A 27,906-nucleotide genomic window follows, 5' to 3' on the forward strand; every position below is an offset into this window, starting at 1 on the left:
TCCAATCACACATTGATAACTTGAACATTTAGAAAATCATTAGAATTCTTCATCTAAGTGAATGTTTTCTACTTAATAAAATGACATTTAAAGGCTAAATATATTCTCTTATTTTCAGTGTTTCCATGGGTACCAGACATGATCTGTTCCAACATTACTGGGTTTCTAAATGTAGTGACAGGCCTTCATTTGAGACTCTGGCAGAGCTGACTAGGCCATTTATACTTGAATAATAACCTTTATCAGTGTCTCAAAAGTGAGCTCTGTCTGCAAAATGCCGCTTCACTACTCCTACACTAAAATAAAACCTAACCATAACTGAGATCATGAACTTTGATCTGAAATTATGAAACACTTCAAACTCACTGCTTTTTCAATCTGTAGAAATTCAGGTGCAGGATGAAGTTATAGTACTCCCCCCAAAAAATATATATTAGAAATAAATGCTATTTCAGGGCTGAAGTGTTCTCTCCATCATAACGTTTTCAAACCCAGCATTAATGATGACAACCAAACACTGCTGAGCTGAAACAAATGAACACAAAGTAGTACACAAGAGTGATGCCTCATTATTGAGTCAACAGAGTACTGGAGTTCTTCTGCTGCACAGAGTTTATTTAACAATATGGTATATAAGTAAGAAATGAGTCTTTTAAGCAGTTTATACAGTGTTTTCTTTTTCTCTTCCTTATATTTATAGTATTTTGCTTAATAACTTGATTTACAATAGGAGAAAAAGTAAATCCCCCTAATTCAAGTTTTTGCGAGGGAGGAATGCGGGTTGATAACGTAGTTTTCCTCAGGGTGGATCTCAAATTGTCCCTTCATCCCTAGAAAGCACACAGCTTAGTGTAAAATTTAGAGGATGAAGCGTCAGAGATGCGGCCTACAAACAACCGGCGATCATTCCACCTCAGCTTAGGAGGCTGGTCTCTTTCTCACACTCTCTTTACACTTTACAACATTTTTATGACAAAAAGTATGACAAATTCTTTTTAATGTCAAAGCAACAATGTCCTACACCTGCCAGACAGATCTTTCCAAATTCCAGGTCACTGAGATGTGGGTTGCAGTTCTTGTTTGTGTTTGTGAAACCAGTCGGAGCTGTAGTTACTTTAGTGACTGTGAGAGTTTGTGTCAGTGTCATCAGGTGCACCTGTATACATGCCCGTGTATAAACAACTGCCGCAGTCCATTTCCTATTTCAATACAACTGAGTGCTCTTCATACACACAAAGAGGAGGGGAGCGGTCCCTGAACGCACCGTCTTGGAGTAATGGTACAACACTAGAGTACAATTGCCAGGAATGACAGCTTCAGAAGAGAACGAAAACCTGGCCCAATTCCCAGACAAATTATTTTACAGTTTCAACACACAATGCTTTAAGTTTCTTTTCCAAAGGTACAAAATAAAAAGATATGAATAATATAATGCAATTGTACATTTTCTTTAAAAAAGAAAAAGAAACGAGAAAGGCATGTAACCATACCAAAAACCAACCAAAAATAAATTGAGTATTGAACACATTTGGTCTCAACCAAAAAATATATTCTTTGTCGTTTAAATTTCATTTAACAACCAACCTTTAGGAAACAATTACATTCCCTCAAAGTGTTGACTTTTTTTCTCCCCCCCTCGACCAAATTTTCTTTTTTCTTTTTACAACAGTTGAAACTTTTTACACGTCCGTACAAAAAAAAAAAAAAACTTTCTCAACCTTAGAAAGAACAAACAAAGCCCTCTAACGGGGCAAAGAGTCTGAGGGGAGGGGGAGGGGTGGGAGGCCCTGGGAGAGAGATTGTGTCTTTAGTTCCAAGCAGAAATGCTACAATCCCTCCACAAACTTCTCCAGAGTGTCCCCTGTAGCATCTCCCACCAACCCCAAGTCACTGTTCAGTCCCACTCTGTTGGGCGTGTTAAGCTGCGGTAGCATGGCGCTTTGTTCTGGTGTCCCCAAGTGTCCCTGCTCCATGGACCCTGACAGCGGGCCCCCGAGTACCGGGTGGGGGGAACCCGAGTGTGCTGGGTGTGGATGCTGCGGCGAGGGCTGGGGCTGGTTCTGGACCTGCGGCGAGGGACTGGAATGTGGCCGCTGCTGCTGGGGCTGCTGTTGCGAGGGCGGACAGGGGGACTGGACCGGCGCGGGGGAGCGGACCTGGTTGTTGAGGGCATTGGCTAATGTGGGCTGGCCGGGTAGGTGGGCTGCACCCTGGGGCTGGCCAGCCAGAAGGTGGGTCTGGGGGCTCATGGGGCTGGGCTGGGCGGGAGAGCCCAACTGCTGCTTGAGGATGGCCTGCTGCTGCGGAAGCTGCTGCTGTTGCTGCTGGAGCATTCGTTGATGCAGTAAGTTCTTTGTGGAGTCCATTCCCATGCCGGGCTGGGCCAGCTGAGCCATGGGTGGGAGCTGGCCCATAGGTCCCCCAGCGGCTCCTGAACCTGCCTGCATGACTAGCTGCTGCTGCTGCTGCTGCTGCTGCATACGAAGCTGGGAGTATGTAGCTGCTGTACCCTGCGCCTGAGCAGGGAACTGGCCAGGATGGCCCTGAGGAATCACTCCCTGTTGTTGTTGTTGTTGTTGCTGCTGCTGTCTTAAGAGCTGCCGGCGGTAAAGCTCCTGGATCTGGTTGGTGGTGTGAGCTGCGTTTATTAGCTGCCCTTGAGCCCCTAATGCAGCCATGCCCTGCACAGGAGGCTGCTGAGGCTGCTGTGGGGGCATCCCCGGCCTCTGCACCGCCCCTCCTGGCATGGCCTGCATTGTTGGCATGCCGGGCTGCTGTGGCTGACCTGGTTGCTGCGGCTGGTTGGCGTGGTACTTGGCTGTTCGCTGTTTGATGAAAGCAGCCATGAGCTGAGGGTTTGATTTGAGGATGTTTAGGACTTGCTGCTGCTGCTGGGGCGAGCTGGGAGACTTGAGTGTGCGGAGAAGGTCCTGCAAGGCGTTGGGTGCAATAGCACCGGGCCTCTGGGGCGTTTGTGGCCGGACACCAGGCTGCTGTGGAATCAACATCCTCTGACCCTGCTGCGGTTGCTGGCCGGGGGCTAGCATGGTTCGCTGCATTGTCATGGCCTGCTGTGGGGTCTGGCCTGGGACGAGGCCTGGTTGTTGAGTCGGAGCTGCCTGCATCGGTCTTACAGCTCCGGGCCACTGACCTGGAGGCATGCCCGGTTGCATTACCTGTGGTCCCCTTGGCCCCGGCACCATCTGCATGGTGGGCTGCATCGGTCCGGGCATGCGCTGCTGTGGCTGCTGGGGGTTCATGGTTAGGCCGTTCATGTTGACCCGGTAGTTCTGCTGGTTCTGCTGGGCCTGTGCCATCATCTCGATGTGCCGTGCCATCTTGACTGCAGCAAGGGGAGGCGGCTGCTGTAGCTGCTGAGGTGGCTGGGGCGGCTGTGGGAGAGGGGACTGCTGTTGGTGTAGAGGTGAAGCCTGGGGGCCAAGTTTTCCCTGGGACACCGGTGTTTGAGGCTGGCCATTGTTGGGAAAAGAGGGGGACATGACCCCTGCTGCGTTGGGGGTCTGCGGCTGGTTGCAGAGCGGCTGCTGGGCTGGCTGAGGAGTGTTGGGTTGGGTATGGGAAGTGGGAGTGCTGGGAGCAGCTGTGGCCGGTGGGGACGGTAGTTGCATTGTTCTGCCTTGCATGGTGGCCATTCTTCTCCTCATCAGCTGGGCCTGCTGGAGCCTGTGCTGCAGCTGCTGCTGGCGTAGCTTGTGCTTGATGTTCAGGCAGAACGGGACAGGACACTTGTTCTCCTGACAGTGCTTTGCGTGGTAACAGCATAGAGCGATAAGTTGCTTGCAGACAGGGCAGCCACCGTTGGTTTTGCGCTTGCAGCCCTTTGTGTGCTGCACCACCCGCTTCATCTTCTGGCAGGACGGCAGAGAGCAGTTGGCATTGCGACACTGACAAGCGTGGACCAGGGACTGGATGCAGCGTTGGATACTTAGACGCCGGCTCTCCTGCGGGCTCTTGGAGGCCTCTCCACTCTGGCTGTTGCTGTCGTCGTCCAGGCCAAGGCCCCATTTCACCATCTGGTGTTCATGGCCCTTCACATTGTAACAATTAATGCACAGATCAAAGTCCTGCAGGAAAGGGCAGACGGGAACACAGTAATTAACACAAGCCTAACCAAGTCTCATAAATACTTTTGTCAAGAGCTTCATAAAAGTACTCATGCCGTTAAGAACATCAGTGTTTTAAGTAGTATATAAATATCATTCTGGATTTATCCTCATTTGTCTATTCTGTTATCAACACTGACAGACTTCAACTTATTTTTTTCATAGAGTTTCAGACACAGGACACTGACAGATGTCATTCCTGTGTAAAAAACACATCACATTATACCAACCGTGGTCGTAGTAACTCACCTCGCACACAGTGCAGTGCCAGCGTGTCTCTACATGGTGCTTGCACTCGTTGCACGTGTACACAAAGCGGTCCTGTCCTTGGTTGTGCAGCTCTACCAGCATGCACATGGTGCTCCACTTGCACCTCCTGAGGGAGCTGAACTCCCAGTGTTTGTCCCTGGCCAGAGTCAGGAAGGCATCACGGCCATCCATCAGGTCACAAGAGAGCATGGGGTCAGGGTCAACGATGGGCGGCAGGGTGTTAGCCATGGGAGCAGAGTGGAGGTGGATCACAAAGAACACCTTCATCAGACAGAGAGACACAGAAATGTGAGTTAGAGAAGCTCAACCAAAACTGAAACTGCCATTAAAACATGTAAAAAAATGTACGCTCTAAATCATTACTTCTAGACTGAAAGTATTATTAAGTCAGATAGTTAGGACAAACTATTGCCCTTTATTTACTATCTATTATTTAGAAAATGTTTGTTTATCATCAAAATAGTTTAATATCTAATATCTATTAGAAAGAATAGAAACCTCTTTGTGTTTCTCCAAGGAGGCGTAAAGCTTCTGGGACAGATCATTGGCTACATTCGGCATCCCAGGTTTCTTCTTATTGGCTCGGCTGACGCTGCTCTTATTTTTATTGGTCTTCTTGTTGTTCTTCTTCTTAGCGTTTTTGCTGTCACCTGGCGTACCCTGTAGGAGATATACAACGACAAATATTGGAGAAAACAGCTTTTTACATTTTCACATATTTTCCCTACGTCGATCATTGACATCATCGCTCCAGCTGCTCCAAGGTAGGCCTCATTCTCTCATTACAGTATGCTTTTGTTTATCTTCGTCCTAACATGTGTTCTTCAGTTACATTGTGTTGTCATCTTAATTCCACTTCTCATTATTAGACATGTTGAAAACAATATTCCAAGGTATAAAAAGGAGTCGTTTATGAAAGACTGTTAAATCTATAGAAGCTTAGAAGTGAAAATATGGCTGTCAAACACAACAAAACGGTACCAGACAGTGGAGTTGTAAATTCTGACTTTGATAGCACCACATCATCAAACCATGACACAATGTTCGCACCTCAGGGGTTTCAGAGGCAGCTGTGTTTTCCTCCTTCTTCCTCTCCTCCTCCTCCTGCTCCAGCTCCTTGATGCTCTCCTCCAGCACGTTGGGCCAGAAGTCGCCCTCGAAGTACGGCAGCTCGTTGGCGCTGGTCAGACGGTCCTCTGTCGCCTGTTTGCAGATGTCCTGAGAGGAAAAAATACATGGAAAACTCAAGTTACTCAAGATGTATTTTATTCGTTTTCAGTAATCCAACATGCTGAGCTTTTACATATTTAATATGTTTGCCTGTTATTACAAACACAAGAGCAAATGTGTTCAACTATTCACCCAGAGAGCTGCTAGGAAATGTGATCAGGAATGCAGTTAATTAAAAAAGTAACAAGATAACACTTGTCTCCCCTCACAAATATATCAAAGTTTTGCATGCACACTGAAATGTTGCCTTCGTTTTAAATATTACAAGCCGCTTATTCAGACGTCAGCCTTGCATAAGTATTTAAAACAAAGTTTCGCCTCCTTACCTTGTAGTCATGCAGAATCCTCTCTGCAAAGGCCTTGTCCAGCATCTTCCTGTACCACTCTTGCAGCCTCTTAGGCTTGGGGATCTTCTGGTCAGGAGGATGACAGTGAAATATGTAGTCGTCTCCTTCACTGGGGGGACACGCCCAGATGTGGCCCTGGGCATACCTGCGGATATACACAGAACAATAATAAGACCAATGAGACCAAGTGTTAAATCAGGACATTTGCTTCCTTAAAACTAAATCACACCACAAAGTTCACTCCAGAGACTCCTCCGCATGGTTTTTCTTTCAACTGGTGAGGCGGAAAAGGAGCATTAGAGCGAAGCTTACCCGAGTTTCTTGACATATTCTAGATAGCCGATGAGAATCTCGTGGTACACAGCTGTTCGTAGAATCCGAGGTCTGAAGAAGTGAATACTGTCAAGGTATGATATGTAGACCCGTCTGCAGAGGTGGAGAGAGGGAACATGGTACATTTCACTCATAAAAATTATTTAAAGTAATTTATTGCCATGTGCTACGGACAATAATCCGCTGTACAGACCTAGTGTTGGGAAATGCGCACTCAGAGCCGTACTCCTGCACGTGCATGCCAAAGAAGCACACATCCACGCCGTCAATCTCTTCAAAGGCGAAAAGTGCTTTGGTTCTGTAGGGAAAGGTCTCGGGCATTTCACCTGTGTCCACAAACCTGTAACAATGAAGAACAATCAAATATTAAAATATGGGAACAACAAAATGTGATCTCTAGTTAGATAGTGAAACTAGAACGTGTTTTATTATTTTGTCTTCGGTTATTGCCAGCTAAAACATATCATGATGGTGTACTCTGAACACAACACACTCATACAAAAGGTGCCGACTGTGCAAAGCTGTAGATAATATATGATGGTTTCTGTTACATAGCCAGGCTGTTTAGGTATGTTTCCACAAAAGACACTTAAAATCTGTATTATCTGTATAATAGACTATATAAACGGTATAAAATTAAAGCTTTTTTTTATTTTCTTGTGACTATAAAGCCCAGGAAGTTGCCTTGTGTGTCGCTGCTTTTAACGACACATAGGAGGATAATGGGACAATTCAATTGAAATGAACTAGAGTCAATAAAAAGAAAACCAGCCCTAAATCAGTCAACCTGAAGATAACAGGTTCTCGGACGGGGGCCTCCTCCCTGCGAGGATGGGGACGAGCAGACTTTGATCGTGTGTGAGGATCAAACAGTGAACAACCCTCTGAGGTACTCGGGGAGGGTGTGCACGCCGTCTGATCAAACAGGCAGGTTCTACAATCAGTACAAATGCCTTACAGAGGGCATTCAGCGACGCATGGCAGAGACAATAAAAGTAGGCTCAGGACAAAGACGAGCCGTGACAGTGGATCAACAAATCAGAGAGGGCGAGACAGGTATTTGGTTGACTACAACAATATGGCATCTCTCATGTTGACGGATGACTCTTTCGTTGTTCATTTATTTGACCAAGGCACGTTTAGTTGCTAAACAATGATCCAGTAATTAAAAGTATAAATTCATTAAATGCTCAAACACACCAAGGCATACATAACATGCACCCAGTTCGCTTGTCTTCCTGTCAGTGATGCTCTCACCTGGCTTTCATGCCTGGTTTTACTTCCACCGTTTTGTCAGAGCTCGCCACCACTCGCACAAACACCTCTCCGGCCTCTGGGTGGTTCTGTCTCTTCAAGTATTTATTCACACGGTCCTCTATGTACATTCCCAATCGTGTCGACTGCAGCCCTACAGTGTAAAAAGACACAGGAGAAATCTATGAAAAACAGCAATTCTTTTTAACCAGTATATAATAAAAGCAGGGGATACACATTAGATACTTAATAACTACTGCAGAAGCCTTCAATTTAATTAAACAAGAAAAACACAAGAACAGATTTATGTGGGTCAACGAGAGCTTGAATCTCTTAGCACCATATGCCATAAAGGTCAATATTGTTCTCCAGGGTCTACAAACACCAAAGGAAAATACCAAAGACACCACAAGGGCAGCATCAAAAAAAAGAAAAAAGCCAGAGAGAGAGAGACTTATGTAGCCCATGTGCAGATGGTTTATATTATCTTGTGTCTTCAGTGCTTGAGAGACTAAACTGCTATAATCCGTTGACATTTCAAACACATATGTAGAGATTTGAACTTACGTTTTGCAGAAAACTTGTTTTCCTTTCGCGTTTTTGTACTCTTCTTTAAGCAATTGTCACAGATGAATCTGAAAAGAGAGATGAGAGAGAAGTTAGATTTATGTTACAATTAACATAGATAAAATGTGCAAAAACATAATGCAAAAAATATAAGACATCTCACCCGGATGGCCAAATGACCTCGTAGTGTAAGACGCATATCTGGTGCATCTTCCGTCCACAATCTTTACATTCAACAAACCTAAAGAGAAGCAAACGTACAGTTAAGCATTTTAAAATCAGATAAAAAGTTCACAGATCTCCACAGATATCTTTGTGTTACATGTCTCCTTTCGAGGTGTCCCTGAATAACACATGAATAAAAAAAACTACCTGACTCACTCTTTACTTGCTACATTAAATGTTTTGGCCAAATGGTAAAAATGTTGCAGTAAAAAGTGCAACAGCAAAAAGTCACAATGTGAAAGGCAATCATAGCATATCAAATAACTAAGGGCCTGCGTTCTCTGATGGAAAAACTTGTTGGTCAGACAGAGTTTTGACACGAAGCAGGTGGCGCTGCAGAGTTGCCCTGAGGCCTGACTGAAACCAAAGTGATTGATCTGAAGGCTCCAGAGAGGAAATGTGCAAATTGTTCACCAAAAGCGCAAACACGAAGCCAGATGTGAAGGATGTAAGATGTGATCGGGAACATGCAAGAGGGGAAAACTAACTGAATAAGAAGAACAGAAAGAACATGACACGAGCTTAGTCTGTGTTATTCCTTCTCACCGAGAGGGTTTGTGTCTACTTACGGTTCAGGGTCGAGTACATCGTTCTTCTTCCGCTCAAACTGGTCTTTTGATATCATCCTGAAGTGTCGGAGAAAAGAAGGGAAAATGAAGAAAATAAGACACGTCCAAAAACTGTGTTGAATTTTTTTTTCTTCGGTCCTATGCTCTTCGCTTATCTCGTTGCTGGCCGAGTCTGTGTGGGAGCCACGCTTTAATAAAACTCTAAAAACTCAAAGGCTGTTGAAGACACACATGCGTTGATTTATCTGAAACGCAAATCCCATTAAAAAAAAACCAAACTGGCATGCTTCTCACAGCAGGAGACATTCTCACTATTTTATTACAAATTGCGCTGAAGCATTCTGAGGCAAGACTTTGACTAGTAGCTCCATGTTTGCTGTTTTGAAGCCGAACTGGTAGTCTGACCTGACCCTCGACAAGAGGAAGTCTCCCCTCACAATGTTTTTTTAAACACAAACAACAGCAACTTTTTTTTCAAAAAGTGGGTTCATCAATAGCCAGTTTACTCACGTCTGTGGCTGTGCGGGATCATCTCCCAACGTCACACTCTCCCCCTGGATCTCATTGAAGCACTTCTCACAGAAATGATACCTGCAAAATGACACATTTAAAATTCAGCACACTAAACAGTCACTTAGTATTTGGCTACTTGTGTGTTCAATACAATTCTGCACAAAATAAATAAATAAAATGTTCATGTTTTCTAACAGAGAGTGGGGAAACCCTGAGCTCCCATTGAGAGTGTAAATGGACTACGCTGCAGGAGCCTCATGTTGTCTGTGCGGCATCACTACTAAGCTGCTCTGCCTTAAAGTGCCTAGTTTAAGTGTGAAAAAAAGGGGCTGCAGTAACCCTGTTTATGCAGCAGGGGGTGCAAGGGATTGTGGTGCAGGCAGTCATCTGCTGGATTTCAACTGAGAGGAAAATGCACTGATGGGCAACGCTGTTTGTGGCCAAAGCGTTACATTTTCAGTCAGTCCCGCGATAGATGCTGAGAACAACACAATCAACACACAGCTTTGTTGCTCTGTGCCTGACGCTCTTCTGGGTTTAAAGTCTTCAGTGTGTTGTTGATAAATGTTGTTGTGAGAAACACCGTTTTGTAGTCTCCTGCCGTGCCAGGACCTGGAGGCAGAGCCATTAAAGCCGAGGCTGTCGGGATGACACTACTGCCGGGTTCACAGCGGTCCCTCTAGAGCTACAGAGGAACAGATCCCAGGCTGCAGGCGGTGGCTAATACGCAGCAATTTGAGCTGTGTATTTATTGCTCATGAAACCACTTAATGAACAACTGTGCATGCAAATGTGTGACACGTAGGAGATGATTCAGTGGTATTATTTTATAACCACATAGTTGAGTTTACGGCGGACAAACACACACTCATTTATGCATTCACAGATGCGTGTACCTGTTCTGGTAGCTGTAGTATGTGCCTCCAGTAGGTATGGTGCAGAGCTGCTTGCCATAGCAACAGAGGGTTTGAGGAGAGAACTCGTACTGCAGACAAAAGGAAGATGACAAAAGTGATGAAAAAGATAAATAATAATTCATTCTAGAAATCCTTTGCATCATGAGTAGGAAATTAATAGTCAGTGAGTTTGTATTTAAAGTCTAATGTTTAGTTTAGCATCTAAATGCCTCATTTTTAGTGCTGGGCAACTTGGACAAAGCACTAAAATATTCACAATCGCATGGTGAAAAGTAAAACTAGTAGTCTTCTTTCTGAGTCAAATAGTTTTTGTGTTGCACCAAACAAAAACAGAAGTAGTAAACATTGGCGTTTTAGTAATTAGGCAGCAATGGAACCAAACATTTTTTTTTAACAGACAATTAGGGCTAACAGACAAATAGCATATCCCATTCTCTATTGACTGTATCTTTAACACCCCCTTCATCTCACCTTCCTCCCGCAGCAGTATCCCAGGCCCTGCATGACAGGGTCGATCTCTGACTCAAACACCTCGGCCAGCTTGGAGCAGTACTTGTAGACGCGGGACGTCTTGCGGTTGTAGAGCCAGGCGTTGTTGAACATCAGCCAGACATCGTCAACGTATTGCCAGGGCTCTTGGTATTGGCCTGTGTCAAGCTTGCGCTTTATTGTGGACAGGTCTATTGGGTTCTTAACAATGTCAAAGTAGTCCTGGGGAGAGAAGAACAAATGAAACATTTGTATTAGAGATCAATAGAGGGAAAGTAGTGCAGCTGAATTACGGGCATCCATCAAAACTGTACAACATTTAACAACGTCCCATGAGCAACACATTAATCATTTCAAGGGTTGTGTTTGAAGTAACAACGTTAGGTGGCAAGTGCATGTGTGCTACGTACAGGGATACCCAGAAGCATGGGGTCTACTGGCTGTCTGAAGGGCAGTGACTCGGGGTCCTGCCTGTAGAGAGACTCCAGAGTCGGCATCAGAGCCTGGCGCAACTCCTCTGGCTTAAAGACTGAAAAATGAACAAAGGACAAGGTTAGGAACGTGTAAGTAATCTAAAAAAGACAAAAGTTGGGGAGAAAGCAGAGTTTACTTCACAGGAAAAATGTGGAGAGAAAAAAAAACAGAGGCTACATTTGTTTTCTATTCTGAAACTTCACATAGACGACAGACGCTCTGAACACTACCTAGTAAAACTGTTGACGTGTTAGTAAACAACAGCAACATCAAATTCTGGCCTAGCTGCATTTTCAGAGTCAGTGCAAAACTCATAATAAGCCACGACTGTCTCACAGTTGGCCCAGAGTTGATGTATTAAAAAGCCTCTCCGCTCACAGAGGGGATCGGTCAGACTCTACACAAATTGTATTCATCCGTTGGCGGCAGACTCACTTTTCCTTCGTGACTGAGAGGGGGATGAAGCGGTTGAGCTGTTGGCTCCACCCTCTTCCTCTTCTTTGGGTTCTGTCTTAATTTCTGTTTTTTTCTCCTCCACCTCCATTGGCTCCGGCTTTTCCTCTGGCTCATCCTTCTTAACCGATGTTGAAGCAGAGTCTTCCTCAGTCTACAGGCAAAAGAACCATTATATCAGAGACTGTTTTGAAAACTTAACATTACAAAATGTTGGATGACTTATAGCATTTATCTCCAATATTCAAGAGTTTGATGATCATCCCATGAAATTGTCCATCTTGACAATCTAAATACTAAAGACAAAGGAGTGTAATTATACACGTATCATGTAGATGCAAGCCTATTTTGAAAGCAGTGTCAATGCAACAACATGCATTCAATTAGGCAACGTTTTCAACATAGATGAATCTTCACCATTTGACTCAGGTGAAGATCTGACTTTGTCTTTTTCAATCAATGTTGTGGCTTGAAGTCAGTGTGCAGGCGTTTAGCTTTTCTTAAAATGAAGGATGCCCAGATCAAACTTTCTCTCTTGATACAGACTTCAGTACATCGTGTATGCCGCTATGTATGATCCAAAAACTGTGCTCTCCTTTTCCCAAATATAACATTTTAATAAATCACTTTGTGAAGCTCATTGCAATTTCGTTTTAAACTGAGGCCAGCAGCATGATAGCTACAACTAGCATACGAGTCATGGTCCAACTGATAAATACAGAACTTTAGAATGTCATTGACAAAGAAATTATTTAATGTGGATCGATCACACCATGGCTGATACCCGATCTGCTTAATAAGGTCTGTATCAGGGATGATACTTATCTGAGGTATTCAAAATCAGAAAATTAATTGAAACTTAACCTTCTTTTTTCCCCACCGTAACAAAAACTGGCAAATGCTTATCCTCAGATGAAAAGATACAGAACAGTTATTTGAAGGAGAAATTAACTCCTTAACAACAAGACCGAGGACTTGTTAGGTCTTTTAAATTAATTTACAAGGACTAACATCAAATGGTAAAATATATGAATTGATGAACAAATATATAGATGGATGATGAAAAATTAAGATGAAGGTAATCTATGCAGGCTACGTAAAGCTTTATTTAAACTTTATTTTAGGAGTGAAGGATGAATCATTGGAAAGAGAGTGCACAAAAGAGTTTACAGCAGCATAAATCAACGAATGCATAGATGAATCATTGACATGTATTTGAACACATCGATTCAACCCACCTCCATCTTGGGCTCAGTTTTGCCGCCAGCGGCCTCAAACTCTGGTTGGTCATGGTGTGCCTCTGTTTTGACCTCCTGGACAGGCAGGTCTGCTCCGACGTGCTGTGAGTGTAGGTCGGCACTGGCTGCTGAGGCCGGCGTGGGCACCCGGTTTTCCAGACTGGCTCCTGGTTGAGACAGCTGAAACGGGAGGGAGGGAGGGAAAGAGACAGAGACAGAAAAGACAAATATGAAGTATTGGCAACGGCTCTATTTCTTTTTTTTGCATGCAGGGCTGAGACCACAGCACAGATGAGCGCCTCCATATTGGTTTCATGGCTCCGTTGTTGAAAGATGTTAACATTCCCATTGTGATGGATGCTACAAGCAGTGGTGAAGATGCAGTTATCAGACAGAAAGGTGGATGGGACGGGTTGGTTCATGACAGTCAGAGGGATGGGAGATTGCATGGGAGGGGTCAGAGTGGAGGGCATGCTGAGGGTCTCAGTCTCACCGGCGTGGTAGGGGGCTGAGGTGGGGGCTGCGTCTGTGCTGCTGCAGGGAGTTCCACCTGGGGTTGGGGCTGGGCGGGGCGGGGCGGGGTGGCCCCCTGGGCGGGGGCAGGGCCAGGGAGGGTGGGGGTGGAGCTGCGGCTGGAGGGCTGGGGGTGCGGCAGGTTAGTGACCCCCCAGCCGTGGAGGCGGAGGAGGCAGCAGGAGGAGGTGGCGTGGTGTGCAAAGGGGTTTGGGAGGAGGCTAGCTGAGGGCCCAGCAAGGGGCCAAGTGCATTCATGGGGAGGTTAGCGCTCTGTTGTTGTTGTTGTTGTTGTTGTTGTTGCTGCTGCTGCTGCTGCTGGAGAGAAGGACACACACAAAAGGCAGGCGGACATACGCATACACACACCAGATTAGCAGACAAACATACAGTCATAAGTTCAACCAGACAAACAACACCGCACACAATTTGAGGTTTAGTGAGCACCTTGTGATTGGCATGTGAACAATTTAAGAGCAATTAGTGCGTCGTATGATTGGTGAAAGTAGTTTGAGTTTTAGTTCCCCAGAATTAGTACAACTAAGGGGATAGCGTAACCGAAAACAGCCAAACCAATCCGTTATCGGACCTCTCTTCATGTCTCACCTGGGTGACGGCAGCCTGTGCAGGTGGCTGGCCTATGCCGGGCCCCACGGTCACATTCATGGCACCCGTGGCAGTGACTGTAGTTGATCCTGGAGGGAACTGGGTCTGAGCCAGAAACTGTCCCTGGCTGGCCGTCTGGCCTACCATGTTACCACCGCCGTGTCCGGCTATCATGGCCTGGGCCTGGGGCATCCTGGAGGGAGACAAGCCCATCTACAAGGCAGGAAAGGGTGGTGTTAGTGTGAGCACCGTGACAGGAGTGTCCACTGACCAAACCAGAAGCATGAGCCGTGGCAGAGATCAATCACATTACTGTCATGTACAATGACATTCTACCATCTACCATAAGGCCACAGCAGTGTTTGTGTGTGTGTAACTAGACTTCCCTCTCTTTCACAGTCTTCCAGATGAGGTCTATATTGTCTATTAAAATTACTATAGTAATAATTTTTGTTATAAAAAGAAAAACAGGCTATTGCTTTGTTTAATTTAGGCGCACAGAAAAGCAGGTCAAATCCGGACTGATGGCATTAGCTTCTTTAATTACTTACACCATTAGAGATTTTTGCATTTACATTTAATAACATAACATGCAATAACATATTATTACATAATAAGTAATTAGTATTTGCTTTTAATGATTTGTACATGATTGATGAACGATTAAGGCAATATGTAGCTCATCACACTTTTTGCACACTTTATAGTGTTGTTCTTTACATTCAGCAGCTCATGACCTGATCAGTCGTCTACATTTTTAATAAGCCTGAGGTAACTTGTGCAGACAGAGCGTGGATTTACCAGCAACAACTGTGTGTTAGCTCATGTTACTGATATGCCTGTGTGTGTGTGTGTGTGTGTGTGTGTGTGTGTGTGTGTGTGTGTGTGTGTGTGTGTGTGTGCTGTGATTTATGTGCCCCTCTGCCTTCTCTTACCGCTGGAACGGAGCTCATGTTCATTTGCTGCGGGTGGTTCATGGGTGAGGCAGCTCGGGCTCCCATCGGTGTCTGGGATATTTGGGCATTGGGCAGAGCCATGTGGTTGAACTGGTTGATTCCTGTACGGAAGAGTGCACCAAAATGTTCAGCAATGGACAAACAGAACTCAAAAAAAATGAGTGCAGAGGAACTTATACAATCAAAGATAATGGTGAAAGTTTATACATAAAAAACACACATACATTAACTTTCAGTTCAAGTTATACCTTAGCAGATGTCAATTTTCAGGCCGCTTAAGCTACAGTTATGTAGTATGTATGCTGAAGTACTTGCACAATGTTTCTCTCTTCCCTGTGCTCGTGTGCCTTTCATGAAATCTTCACGGAATGTGTTCTGCTTCCCTGACACTTCTTTATTCAGACTTCCTGATAATGTGGCCGAGTATTTGTCCCTTTATCATTATCATCTTTACTGTTCCTCTTCATTTGTACATCTTTGTTTTCTTTGTATCTGAAAAGGAAAATACTGTGTGCAAATACCTTGGGACACCTGCATGCGATTCATGATCTGATTTGGCATGTTGGGCAGAGGAACAGGTCCATCTATAAAGCAAAAAGCAAAAACAATTGAACCAACAACAACAACAAAAAAAAACAGCTTAAAGAACAGCACAGACGGCTGAAATTAAAAAGGCCAAATAATCGAATCAACATTTCCACTGCATGATTTTCCATATTAGGGTTAAATATTCTTAACTTTTTACAAGAATACAAAAAATGGAACATGATAAATCTGGATATAGGGCAAATACGAAGAATTCATTTTAATAACAAAAATGGAAACAAACTGCATAAAATATCAGGGATATCAAGGACACCAACAGTTTTCTAAAAAAACGATTCCAAAATGTTTGAAGAATCTCTTTTTTTTTTTTACTTTTCCCGAAATTCTTTTAGCGTTGTCAACACTGTACTCACTCTGTGGCCTAGGGCTGAAGGCACTGGGCTGAGGAAGGCCGGGCTGCTGGGTCCCCTGGGCGGCCATAGGTGCCTGGTTGATGATTTGCTTCTGTAGCCTTGAGCGCCTCTTCTCCTCCAGTTCCTTTTGGATTTTATAGATTTTCTCAGCCAGGAAGTGATAGTACTCATCCTGAGGGGAGAAAAGGGGAAAGTGGAAGGGGATGGTAAAGTTGACAAAAACGAATAATACTGTGTTTTTTGTGGATCTTCTATAAAAGGGCTTCGTGTTTGGTCTAGACAAGGTGAGCAAGGTATTTCCTAGTTGACACCGTTTAAAAAAAACCTACCCGGCTGTTAGCGGACTCGTACATGTCCCCCTCCACTTTTCTGGCGTAGGCCACCAAGTTCTCCATTCGTCTGTCCTTCAAAGCTGCCGGGTCAGGGGTAGGGAATATGGCTTGTACTCTGCCACAGAAGTACAGAATTTGCAGCAATGTTCTACTACCGCACATAAAAACATACATTTAAAAATCGGGTCTAGAATGAACAGTCAACAGACGGGGACTATTAAATAAAGAGACGAACAACCGACTTCAAACGGTTACATTTCTCCAGCATAGCGATGCACTTACAGTTTGTGTACGAGGTGATTGCGCAGGTCCTGAGTGACGTGCTCATGCCACGCTTTCCTGATGCCGGTGGCAGAGAGGGGTGATGCTGTGGGCAGGTTGGCCGTTGAGCCCACCGCTGACCCGTCTGACAGCAGCTGACTGGAGGCGAAACAGGACGTCAGTAAGAAGTTACAGCTTATATTTCTGCGTTTTTAATATATAGTTTCTCATATTTGCATCAGAACGTGTGTATTTTAAGTAGCTACTTAAAGCTTATTGCAATTGAAAAAACATTTAGGATCAACTAATGCAATGCTGTTATTGGCTGGGACTGACTTGTTAGTGTTGAGTGTGTTGGGGAGGGAGTCTGTGTGCAGGTTCGTCTGTTCTGAAGTGGTCACGGCCAGGGTCGCACCTCCAAGAGCCATCTGGTTACCTGTTAATACAGAGCACTGTGAGTAAACAGCCCCTTCTTGAATCCAAAATGACTTGAGCACATCAAATATTTCCGCCATTTCTACAACTGAAGAGTACTTAGTTACCATGCAACAAAAAAACATACATAGTAATCTGCCATATTTGGATATTGTCAGATTTGTTTACATACATTTTTGACTGCAACTATCGACTTCTTTCATTGTCAATTCATCAATTATTTTCCTAATTTGTTATTTGGTTGTTTGGTCTTTAAATTGTCGACAACTCAAAGATATTCTATTTACGATCACTCCTGAGAGACGAGACCAACAACTATATACATTTAAGAAGCTGAAATAAGAGAACTTTGACTTTTTTTCTTAAACAATTACTCAACCCGATTGATTATCAAAAGAGTTGCAAATAAATTTTACAGTTAACAACTAATCGATTAATGGTTCCAGCTCTATTGCTGTGCATTCACAAGTTGATCAATACATACACACATACATTTGAGAAAGGATCCAATATTGTAAGGTTTCTTAAAGTGCTTAAAGAAAATAAAGGGATGAAAATCAAGCTGTTTTGTTTTACCAAGTGCATTGATGGATCTCATCTGTGGAAGCTGGGCCTGTGCGTTCTGTGCGCCTGCTGTCTGTCCCGGGGCCCCCCGGGCCTGCCCAGTGGTCTGGCTGCTGTAGGGCAGCCCAAGTGCCTCGTAGGCCCTCTGCATGGAGCTGGGGTCTATGGGTGTTGAGGTATTGATGGTGGGAGCACTGGGCTGGCCCACGCTAACAGAGGACATGGGGTTCTGGAGGCCCGTATTGGGGGAGCTCAGCATGGCTGTGGAGAGAGACGCAGCCGTCAGGCCAAAACACTCAAATACAATCAAACTGAACAAACAATTTGAAATGTTGATAAACAACTCTACTGCTGCACCAGCTTAAGTACACACACAAAATGCAAATGTTGATGCTGTGTGCCAAGCCCAATAAAATAAAATGAGAAGAATGTGCTTTGGTGAAGACACAGCAACAAGACGTAGCCAGGACCTAGAACCAAACACACATGCGTACAGACTTTGACCTCTGGCAAGATGAAGTCACTTGGCAAACTGATACAGTAAGAACATAATGTAAGGCTAAACGACTGAAAAAGCAGTGAACTGAATAAATGCATAAATCCCTTCAGGGGACAGAGTATTAGCATGTTTTTCTGGGTTCAGGCTTTGGTCGGGCTAAATAAAAAATCTCTTAGTTTGTGAAAAGACACAAATCGGAGGAGGTGGGATAAAGAAATAGTGCATTCTGCTTGTGTTGGCAGGAGAGACAAGCCTCGGAGTCATGTTCTTTAACATGCAAGCCAAACAGGGACAGACCAGCCCTGGAATGCTTTAAGTGATGAAAGATGCTGAGCAGAGGGGTGACGTAAAGAAACAAAATACAGAGGGGGAACAAAAATGAGAGAGAAAGTGTAAAAGGAACCAGTGTAAGTTATGGAAAAGATGGTTGGACAAAAAAAAAAAAAAAAAGACTGTGAGATTGTGACACCAGTTACACGAAGAGAGTGGAAAACAGAACAGAAACAAAAACTGTTTTAGTACGAGGACAGGAGAGTGTCAAATTCTGCTCTGCTCTAGAGGGGAGTAGCAGTAAACAGCCCGACAGCCAATGGCTCAGCAAGACACCTCGAGCACACGCTCTCCGTTTCCTCCCTCTCTCCCTCCATCACACTCCTAACCCTCTTGTGTATCAGATTACAAGCCCAGCAGGACCATACTCTTACTCACTGAGTGCTTTAAGTAAATGTGGAGGAGCAGTAAATTGCCTGAATAGAAAAATACAGAAATATTCTATTTATAACCGCACAATAACAGAGATGAAACAGCCGACCAAAACCGCCAAGTTTCACATTTGCACTGCAGGATAGTTTTACGTCCGCTAACAATAAAGTAACCACACACACACACACACACACACACACACACACACACACACACACACACACACACACACACACACACACACACACACACACACACACACACACACACACACACACACACACACACACACACACACACACACACACACACACACACACACACACACTCTGGTTGGTGTGGAAGTTCTTCAGGGCGAGTGAAGAAGACATAAAGCACGCAACTTGTCGCAACTGCAGGTCTAAAATAAGCTGTGACGGAACAACCTTAAAAACATTTGGGTCAACTAAGTAAAGTTATATTGTAATTCATTCCCATCATGCAGCTCAGATTAATTACAACAACCAGCTCAACCGCTGAAAGCGTGGAGCTAGACAGCTGAAGTTACATTTAGAATTTAAGACTGTTTACACTGACATTGATTTGGTTGAAAGTATTTTTCTGGGTGGTGGAAAAAATAAATTGGTCTTGAGCCTCCGGTCAATAATAGTTAGAAAGAAAATCAGAATCAACCAATAAAAATACAAATCGTTGCATCTAGCTGATTTCAAGAAAGCCAAAAGCAGGTGTAATTCTTTCTAAGGCTGTAACTATGGACTACTAGAGGTCAATATAGCAGCAGAATCTGTAGATAAAGACTGTGGCCTTTGTCAGACCAACACAGAGCTCGCCATGTCTAGATGTCCAGCTTATTCAGCCCAGTCAATGGAAGTAATTCAGCCTTGCGTCTGGCGTCTGTGGTGCGTTGAGACTTCACAATGGTAAAGCCACAGAGGGCCGGAGCCTGCTACTTGTACTTACGTTGCTGGGTGCGCTTGTCGCTGGCGTTCTTCAGCGGCAGGCAGACGGGACAGTCGTGTTTTGTGCAATTTTTCCAGTGGGAGATGATCTGTCTGGATGACGCACAGTGAGCCACTGCAACAAAAAGTAAAAGACGGAAAGATAGAGACCAACAGGGTTTAGCATTTTAATGCTGACAGTTTGGCACCAAGTGCTCTATTCTAGAGATGGGCCATGTCAACTCAATATCATAAATGTCCCATTATCTCTATTTATCGTGGCAGCATTTGAGAAACAAAGTTTTCTTAGGGGGGGTCTGGAGTCTCGGGTTTCCTGGAAAATGAAGTTTGTTGTTTCTGGTGCGTGAATGAACAAACTGAGACCGGTGTGCTAGCCGCTAATCTGACAAGAAATCACCAGCAGGCTAAAATCAGCCTTGCTAGCTGCCTGACGCACATAAATATTATCCGTTTACCAATACGATTACTCCCCGGCTCCAAGAAGTATGCACAAATAAACAATTAAAAAGTGTCGTCATAAGATGGTCAATACTACTGGCAAAGACTCAAACATAGCAGGACACTATCATGTTGGTGGCTCTTTGTAGGTTACACATGCAGTAATGCACAAAGAAAAAGAGCTCAGATGCAGCACTCATGGTCCTGAAGGTGAAAATGAAGCAACAGAAAGAGAAATCTAAAATCTTAAGAGGGGAAAACTGTGTGTGTTAGGGAACAAAATCTCTCTCTACAGTTGATTCAGTGGCAAAGAGAAGCAGAGATCCTGAGTGAGAGGAAACGAGCTGGCGTGCAGGTAACATAGACACAGACTCCTTCACACTTAACCTTGGCCCTTTGAGTATGTTTGGCATGATATTTATCTTAAGCATTCAAGTCCAAGGCCGGAGCAAAGGTGTGGAAACAAATATAAGTGGGAGTAGCTTGAGGGGGATTTTTGATTACAGCAATGCTGGTGCTGACCGAGGGAAGACACGAGTTGGTGGTTCAACGGCAGACAGAAACACACAATATCACCGATCCAGAGAAAGAAAAAAGTGGAGGGAGAAACAGAAGACATGCAAGTAGGAAAGCAGGTAGGAGGCGAGAGTTGTGGGTTTTTTGAATGGATGGAAATCACCATGTCTACATTAGGCAGAGACACTGTATGAGCATCAAGGAGTTAAGGGGAACATTTAGTCATGAAGGTCATGAAGATAACATTTCAAAAGCCACTAACCCTCTCTTTCCTACTTGAAATATTAGTAATATTCCATGTGGGTTACATTTGTCATTTCGGTATGGAGTTTTACATTTACTGCCCAATCTCAACATCCAATCAACATAATTTTCCCAAGAGGGGAATCCTCATCATGTGGATGCAATTTTCCCCATATGAGGTTTTTTTTCCATTGCGTGCTTGTTTCATCTGTTGTTTTCTAAATGTGGTGGGTGTAAAACCCATCCATACCAGGACTAACAGAGTATTTACATCATCTATTGTGTAGCTTTTAATTTAGACGCTTAAAAGAGTGCTTTTAACTCTTCGTTCCTAATTCACCTGACTTTGGAGGAACCTGCCAAAATGGAATGAAATTAATGACTTGATTAATAAATTAATATGATATCAAATGTACCAAAAATAATTATGAATGCAGGCATTAAGGAATTGTTAACATTTGACATGAAGTGATATTTTTGTCATCATATGCCTTGTTATCTATTTATCTTTGTAGTGATTCCTGTATTTAAATACTCTTCTATTTAATTTTCCCTTTTTATTTATTAACTTTCATGAACTTGGAATATTACCGCATACTTTTTTAAATCTTTATTTTAATTTATCTGTATTTATTAATGTATTGATTGTTTTTCCTTTACATTTTTTACCCTTATTTATTTACCTAAACTCATTTCTGTATTATTTTCCTTTTACATTATACATTATGCACATAAAGGGGCTGTCATTCAAAGTGTGTTATCGGCTCAACTTTTTGCCTATTGGTTGATTGACAGAGTGCAAAGCTAGCTAGCTAGCTAGCTAACACTGTCTGCTTATCATCTCCAGCCCCCATCCCTGGAGAGAGATTTTACACAATACCTAGATATCAAATGGTTTATAACCATAATGTATTTGTTTACTTTGTCAAGATTGCCATGAACATTGGATGGCCTTTTTTGTCTTAAACAGTCTTAAAAAAGAGAGTTGATCTCTAAAACTGTTCAACCCCATGAAATTATCCATTTCATTCATTCATTATCTGATTGCTTCAAATGGTCCAACTCACCCTGGCAGGACTTGCCGGCCTGGCAGTGGGTCATGTGGTTGAGGACGTTCTTCATGGTGCGGCAGTGCGGCAGGGCGCAGGCTCTCACCTCCCCGTTGGCCTGCTCCCGCCGCTGGCACTTGTGTGCGTGAAGCAGCAGGACCAGCTGCTGCTGGATCAGCTTGCGCTTCTCTGGGTCGGCTGTGGGGCCCGCTGAAGACACCGCCACGACACCGCCGCCGGCCAGCGGGAGCATCGCCGCCGGCTGCGTGGTTGACAAAGAAAAATGACAAATGTCAAAAGTTGTAATGGGTTGGGTTTTTGTAGCTTGTGAGGCTGTCAATATCACAACACTGTTAACTTCCAACTGAAATCACATTTAGTCATCCCTAAATGTGGTCAAGAATAATCCCACTGAGTTTTTTTTTAATGTATTGTTTATATTTTTTGTAACATCAAAAAGGGAAAAATAAGGTGTTTGGGGGAGAAATCAGAAATACTCCTTGAGTCTCAGCTGGCTGGAGAGGCATGTCTGTGTTTGATTGACAGCAGCCAGTGTTACATCATGGTAAACAAGAGAAGAAGTAAACACAACATGTCATGGCAGACAGTGTATTGTCCCGTCTCTCACCCGTTCAAAAGGCTTACATGAGGAACAGGACATGTGTTCTTGTTTTTAGGTTTGACAAGGAGAAGACTTCCTATGATGTCAAATGAAAGACAACGTGGGCTGTTGCTCAGAGTCTTTGGCTCCTTTGTTGTGTAGCAGGCTGCTGTCGGCCTCAGTATTACCGACGGTTAATGACAGTAAAAATGACGATGCAATTTTGTTCTGTGGTAAATATTGCGTTATGAAGAAATACAGGAATATTCACTTTGAATTTTGTACATTTTAAAAGTTGAATACATCAGTCATGACACATTGGTTGTATAGATTTGAATGGTGATGACGCAGCAAAATAATCACGCCCAACACGCTTGTTAACGAGACAGAACCTGCGTTTTCAGACGGGTGGGCGGGTTGCCGACATCGCCGCACAACCATCACACTAAGAAAAGTCTGCACCAGTTGACAGTTGCGCCGGAAGCCCCGTCCTCCCTGCAGGGAGAGAGGTTGCAGCGAGGACTACGTCCACAGCCCCGGGTACTGGCAGGTCTGGGCGAAGGGTGGAGTAAAGTTTACAGCTAGAGCCACGGACCTCCTTCCCCCGGGCCTTTCCAAGACGAAATACTTCAGCCATCCTCGACGCACAACGACACAGTCCATTATGAAGCTGCGGCGGCCCTTAGACTGTAGCTAATTATTAGAAAACACTGGATTATATAAAAAGGTATTGATTTTTTCTTTTGTTCTAAGACCCATCAGGATGCGGACGTGAACAACTCTGCACCAATGCAGTCACCAAACATAATCGGTAGTTTGGTTTCATTTCAGCTTAGGGTGGGTATTTAATAGATTGTGCTTGTTATTGATTGTAGAATATGGTTAGTCCTGAAACACTAATTACAGATGGACATTGGCATGTTCATTTTGGGAGTTTAAGGGTTGAACACTGAGTTCCAAATCATCAAGACAGATCAGCATGTTTAATAAATAATTTTGGATATGCGATAAGGCCAACATTCTCTATCCTAATTCAATATCATGATAACAATTTATATAATGATATAATTTCTTTTCTGAACTTAAGTGCAAAGGTAACAGTTATCATCATCTAGACAACATGCATATCATGATATCTCCATTTATGATTTAATCACGGTATATTCCATCGATAGACAATAAATGATCATAACCCTATTAGTAATCATTATAATATCTATGATTATCATTTTAGCCTTAAGCATTAGGGAAAAGAAAGCCCAATAGTGAAAGAATGACTTTATTTTGTCATTAATAAACTGGTAACTTTAAAATATGATTATAGCATGAGTGGTATTGAGTGAAATTAATGTGTCTACCAACATGAGTGTTATTATATCTATGGTAATGTCTCAATATGTGTCTGGAGTATCTGGAGCTGCTGCTGAGGGTTTAGCTGCTGGTCGGGCCCTGTGGCACCCTGACTGTAGGGCGGGGCCCTCACAGGACCCCCTTTGCTACTCAGGCCCTTTTGGAAAGACAGACGTATGATAATAAAAAGGTAATAGAATAATTTAGCAGCACTAGGTTTATAGAATTACATCACAATCTACTTTATAGCCCTGAGTCCTGTTACTAAAGTAATTCAAATATTAATGTTATGTTTTGTTTACTGTTCCAACAGTTGTTTGTCATTTTTCTCATTTACATTCCACTACTCTCCAGCAGCAGCTAACATCTATCTAAAATGATGGGCCTATGAGCTAAACTGAATCAGACTCAGCATTCTTTCTTATCAGCAAACAGGCACAGATATGACTATTTTTATAAGTCTGGATGTTAAAACAGATTATGGTTTACTTGGGGGGTTACTATTCACCCACATTAGTCAAAACAGCACAAGCTTGCCACCAAAAGGTTCTGCCTTCATTCAAATGCCAATTTGTCTCTACAAGACCCCCTGTGCTAAAGCAGGCCCTACCGTAGCGCTGCCAGGATGACTGGGCTCGGTTTGGTCTGAACCAGTCGATGCTCTGGCACCGTGACAGCTCAGCAGGACATAAAGCTTTTGGCAGGATGGACTTCTACAGCCCTCCACTACAGAAACATGTGCAACCTCTCCTCCTCCTCCTCCTCTTCCTCCACCCGATCCCTTCTCTTCTTCTTAAACTAGTCCTCGTAGAGTTTGCATCCAGTGGAAACACCAGAAACAAAATAGTTAGAAACTTTTCCAACATTGCAGTAGGCAGGTAACGGAGCCCACAGATAAGTTCTGTTCTTTCTTGGCAAAGTTTTTAATAAGTCACTTTGAAAGATAATAACCATGACTTGTTAAGTTTCTCAGCTAATAAGGCCTCATAAATTAACTTCCTACACTAACAAGGAAATATGTATTTATTTATTATACATGACTTTGCATCCTGTGTCAATTTAGTTGAATTCATATTTTGACTGTGATACCAACAATATTGCCCAGCCATACAGTACCAGTCAAAAGTTTGGACACACCTTCGCATTCAACTACTTTGAAGAATCTAAAATATAAAACATATTCTGGTTTGTTCAACACTTAGTTTGTTTACCACATAATTCCATATGTGTTCCTTCATAGTTTGGATGTCTTCAATATTAATCTACAATGTAGAAAAAAATAAAAATAAAGAAAAAACATTGAATGAGAAGGTGTGTCCAAACTTTTGACTGGTACTGTATAAGATAAGATAAGATAAGATAATCCTTTATTAGTCCCGCAGCGGGGAAATTTGCAGGCTTACAGCAGCATAGAGTTAAAGTGCACACAAGAGACATAGTAAAGAAAGACAAGATAAAAAAAAAAAAAAAAAAAAAAAAGCATGATAATAGAAATTTGTTAACCGCTTTAACAGATTTCAATATACTTGTACATGTATAATGAGTTGCTTACCTTTTAATATATCATATCGTACATTTTTTATGATGCAATAAGATCGTATGGTGACATATATTGCATTGTGAGGCTTCTAGTGAATACAACGGCAGAATATTTATTTGCTTTGTGTGTGTCTTGACATGAAAAGTGACCGCAAGGTGAATTGGATTAAAATCACAGAATCTAACTTTAAATACGCCTTTAGCCTCTGTCTTATTATAATAATAAAAAAATCAAATGAAAGGTAACAATAGATTACGAAGGAAATTTTGTAACACTGTCCGTCAAAATGATTCATCCTGCTTTGGACCCGTTCATATGAGTCAGCCGTCACTTGTTAATCCAGTCTGCTGTGTAGTTCATACACGCAACTGATAAACCACAGAAACGTACAGAAACGTTCAGTATGATTCATTCAAGGTTTCTGCATCACGTCTATATTTCAGTTCATACTTGTTGCCTCCCTACCTCCCCTCATCTCTCACTCTATCCCTCCCTTCCCTCCCTCTATGGGGGAGTACAGTACGTTTAATAATTCTTTGATAAATACTTTTCCAAACCTCCAAATCAAGAGCTACAACAAAATCACACATCCTATTGTACAAATTAGCTATAACTTTCAGTGTACACTTGTAGTTAAAGCAGTTACATCATGTACTTATTGCACTCGTATTAGTTGTTGCACTTACTGTATTTGTATCAGTTCGCTGCACTTATTGAATTTGTATTTGTTTACTGCACTTATCCTATTCGTAGCAGTTTGTAGCACTTACTATATTCGGATTAGTCTGTTGCAATTATTGTTCTCGTAGTAATCTGCCTCTGCACTATACTTTTGCTCTGGCTTATGCTTTAAGATGCTTGTTTAAGAAAGGAGATGCACTTATGACTTCTGGTGACTAGTAGTTCTCTTGAATACCTATGTTGAATACACTTCCTGTAAGTCGCTTTGGATAAAAGCGTCTGCTAAATGACTGTAATGTAATGTAATGTAATGTACTCTATAGTAGGAATGTCACCATATGAGATTTGGAAGTTTTAGGATTATTGTCAGGGAATGTATTATTGGACATGCAGACTTAATTATTTTCTAATATCACGTATGCTAATGAGCTATATTATTATCATCAACTTAATTCCGTTTTTATAGTGTAACGTTTGGCTTATTAAAAACAATTTGTAATGGGAATAGGCTATAGAGAACATAAGCCAAACAGACAGACAGAGAGAGAGAGAAAGAACGACCTCCTCCAGACCTCCTCAGTTGGTAAGAACATATCTCCACTAGATTCTGAACGCTGGCTAAACAGAAAAACTTGTGAACTACTCCTGGGTTTCACCTATTGGGGTCCAGCTAAGTACACTTGCTATTTAATTTTTTTCTCCTTGACTTTGGAGTAAAAGGGTTGGATGGTTATCGTGAAGACGTTGTAACATCCTCAAAATGTTGGACCCCTTTGCAGTCACTTTTGGACTGCACACTGCAGGTGACAGGCATGACTCTCATACGCAAAACAAACACAAGATGCACGAAGTAAACACTAAATTTGAATAAGGAGATTTGTTTTCACAGGGCAACTATTCAGGGTTGACTGACCAGAGAGATTTGAATTTAAAACTCTCTCAAGTCATAATGGCAAGTATACTTCTCTCTAAACAGAATGTGACTTGTATATAAATACGCCAAGATTCCACATATCCAACTATTTTGAAAATTAAATCTGAATTTTTTAAAAGTATTTTCTGAAACCAAGCAGGTCTAATGACAATGACGAAAAATGTTTGACTATCAATTTTAAGATAAATAAACAGATATTATATACTTAGAATTTCTCCCATTTGTCAGTGGGATTAAAACCCTAAGGGAAACCCTGACACTTAAAAGACCTTCTTCTAAAACACCAATGTTTTTTTACACAAGGAATCTGATAATGAACTAATCCAATTCATACGATAAAAAACGGATAATAAAAACAAATCAAATTGTCTTTCCCTACACATATAGCCTGTATTAACAATAAGAAACACTATAGTTTATTAGTGGTGTGCTAGAATGTTATCTCCTAAAATGAAGTTTTGGTGAGAAGGTTTAATAATCAAAGTTGATTGAGTGAGATGTTTTTACCAAAAAATAAATATAGATATGAGAGGGAAGTATGAGTAGTTTGCAATCCCTCTAAACAGTTCATCATACATTATTAACACTACTAATGTCAAAATGTTTTTATCAATCCGTGATGCGGAGCAGCAATTTTATGATCTGTTGCTCCACTATAGATTAAACACTGAGTTTAAACTTTTTTTATTATCAATAGTCGATAGTTGATAGTTGATGCACTAACAAATCCCACCCTCAACAAGAACCATGACAGCATACATTAAG

At 42.7% G+C, this 27,906-nt stretch overlaps 1 protein-coding gene across 1 annotated transcript in view; it reads right to left on the minus strand.

Moving 5' to 3' along the window:
• Positions 1-568: 568 nt before the first annotated feature.
• Positions 569-27,906, minus strand: part of crebbpa (CREB binding protein a) — a 40,949-nt gene continuing 13,611 nt past the window's right edge. Inside the window, 29 exon segments of the mRNA XM_054605339.1 lie at positions 569-4,085; positions 4,374-4,655; positions 4,893-5,054; positions 5,445-5,612; positions 5,951-6,116; positions 6,284-6,397; positions 6,498-6,644; positions 7,562-7,712; positions 8,126-8,193; positions 8,289-8,366; positions 8,920-8,976; positions 9,430-9,510; positions 10,329-10,417; positions 10,821-11,060; positions 11,249-11,367; positions 11,748-11,919; positions 13,004-13,183; positions 13,497-13,666; positions 13,669-13,834; positions 14,123-14,335; positions 15,058-15,179; positions 15,600-15,662; positions 16,038-16,209; positions 16,367-16,484; positions 16,652-16,789; positions 16,967-17,066; positions 17,642-17,890; positions 19,791-19,904; positions 22,054-22,297. Coding sequence (XP_054461314.1) covers positions 1,827-4,085; positions 4,374-4,655; positions 4,893-5,054; positions 5,445-5,612; positions 5,951-6,116; positions 6,284-6,397; positions 6,498-6,644; positions 7,562-7,712; positions 8,126-8,193; positions 8,289-8,366; positions 8,920-8,976; positions 9,430-9,510; positions 10,329-10,417; positions 10,821-11,060; positions 11,249-11,367; positions 11,748-11,919; positions 13,004-13,183; positions 13,497-13,666; positions 13,669-13,834; positions 14,123-14,335; positions 15,058-15,179; positions 15,600-15,662; positions 16,038-16,209; positions 16,367-16,484; positions 16,652-16,789; positions 16,967-17,066; positions 17,642-17,890; positions 19,791-19,904; positions 22,054-22,297 — 6,402 coding nt within the window. The 3' untranslated portion in view covers positions 569-1,826.

This window comes from Anoplopoma fimbria, chromosome 9, assembly GCF_027596085.1.
Source record: "Anoplopoma fimbria isolate UVic2021 breed Golden Eagle Sablefish chromosome 9, Afim_UVic_2022, whole genome shotgun sequence".
Lineage (NCBI taxonomy): Eukaryota > Metazoa > Chordata > Actinopteri > Perciformes > Anoplopomatidae > Anoplopoma > Anoplopoma fimbria.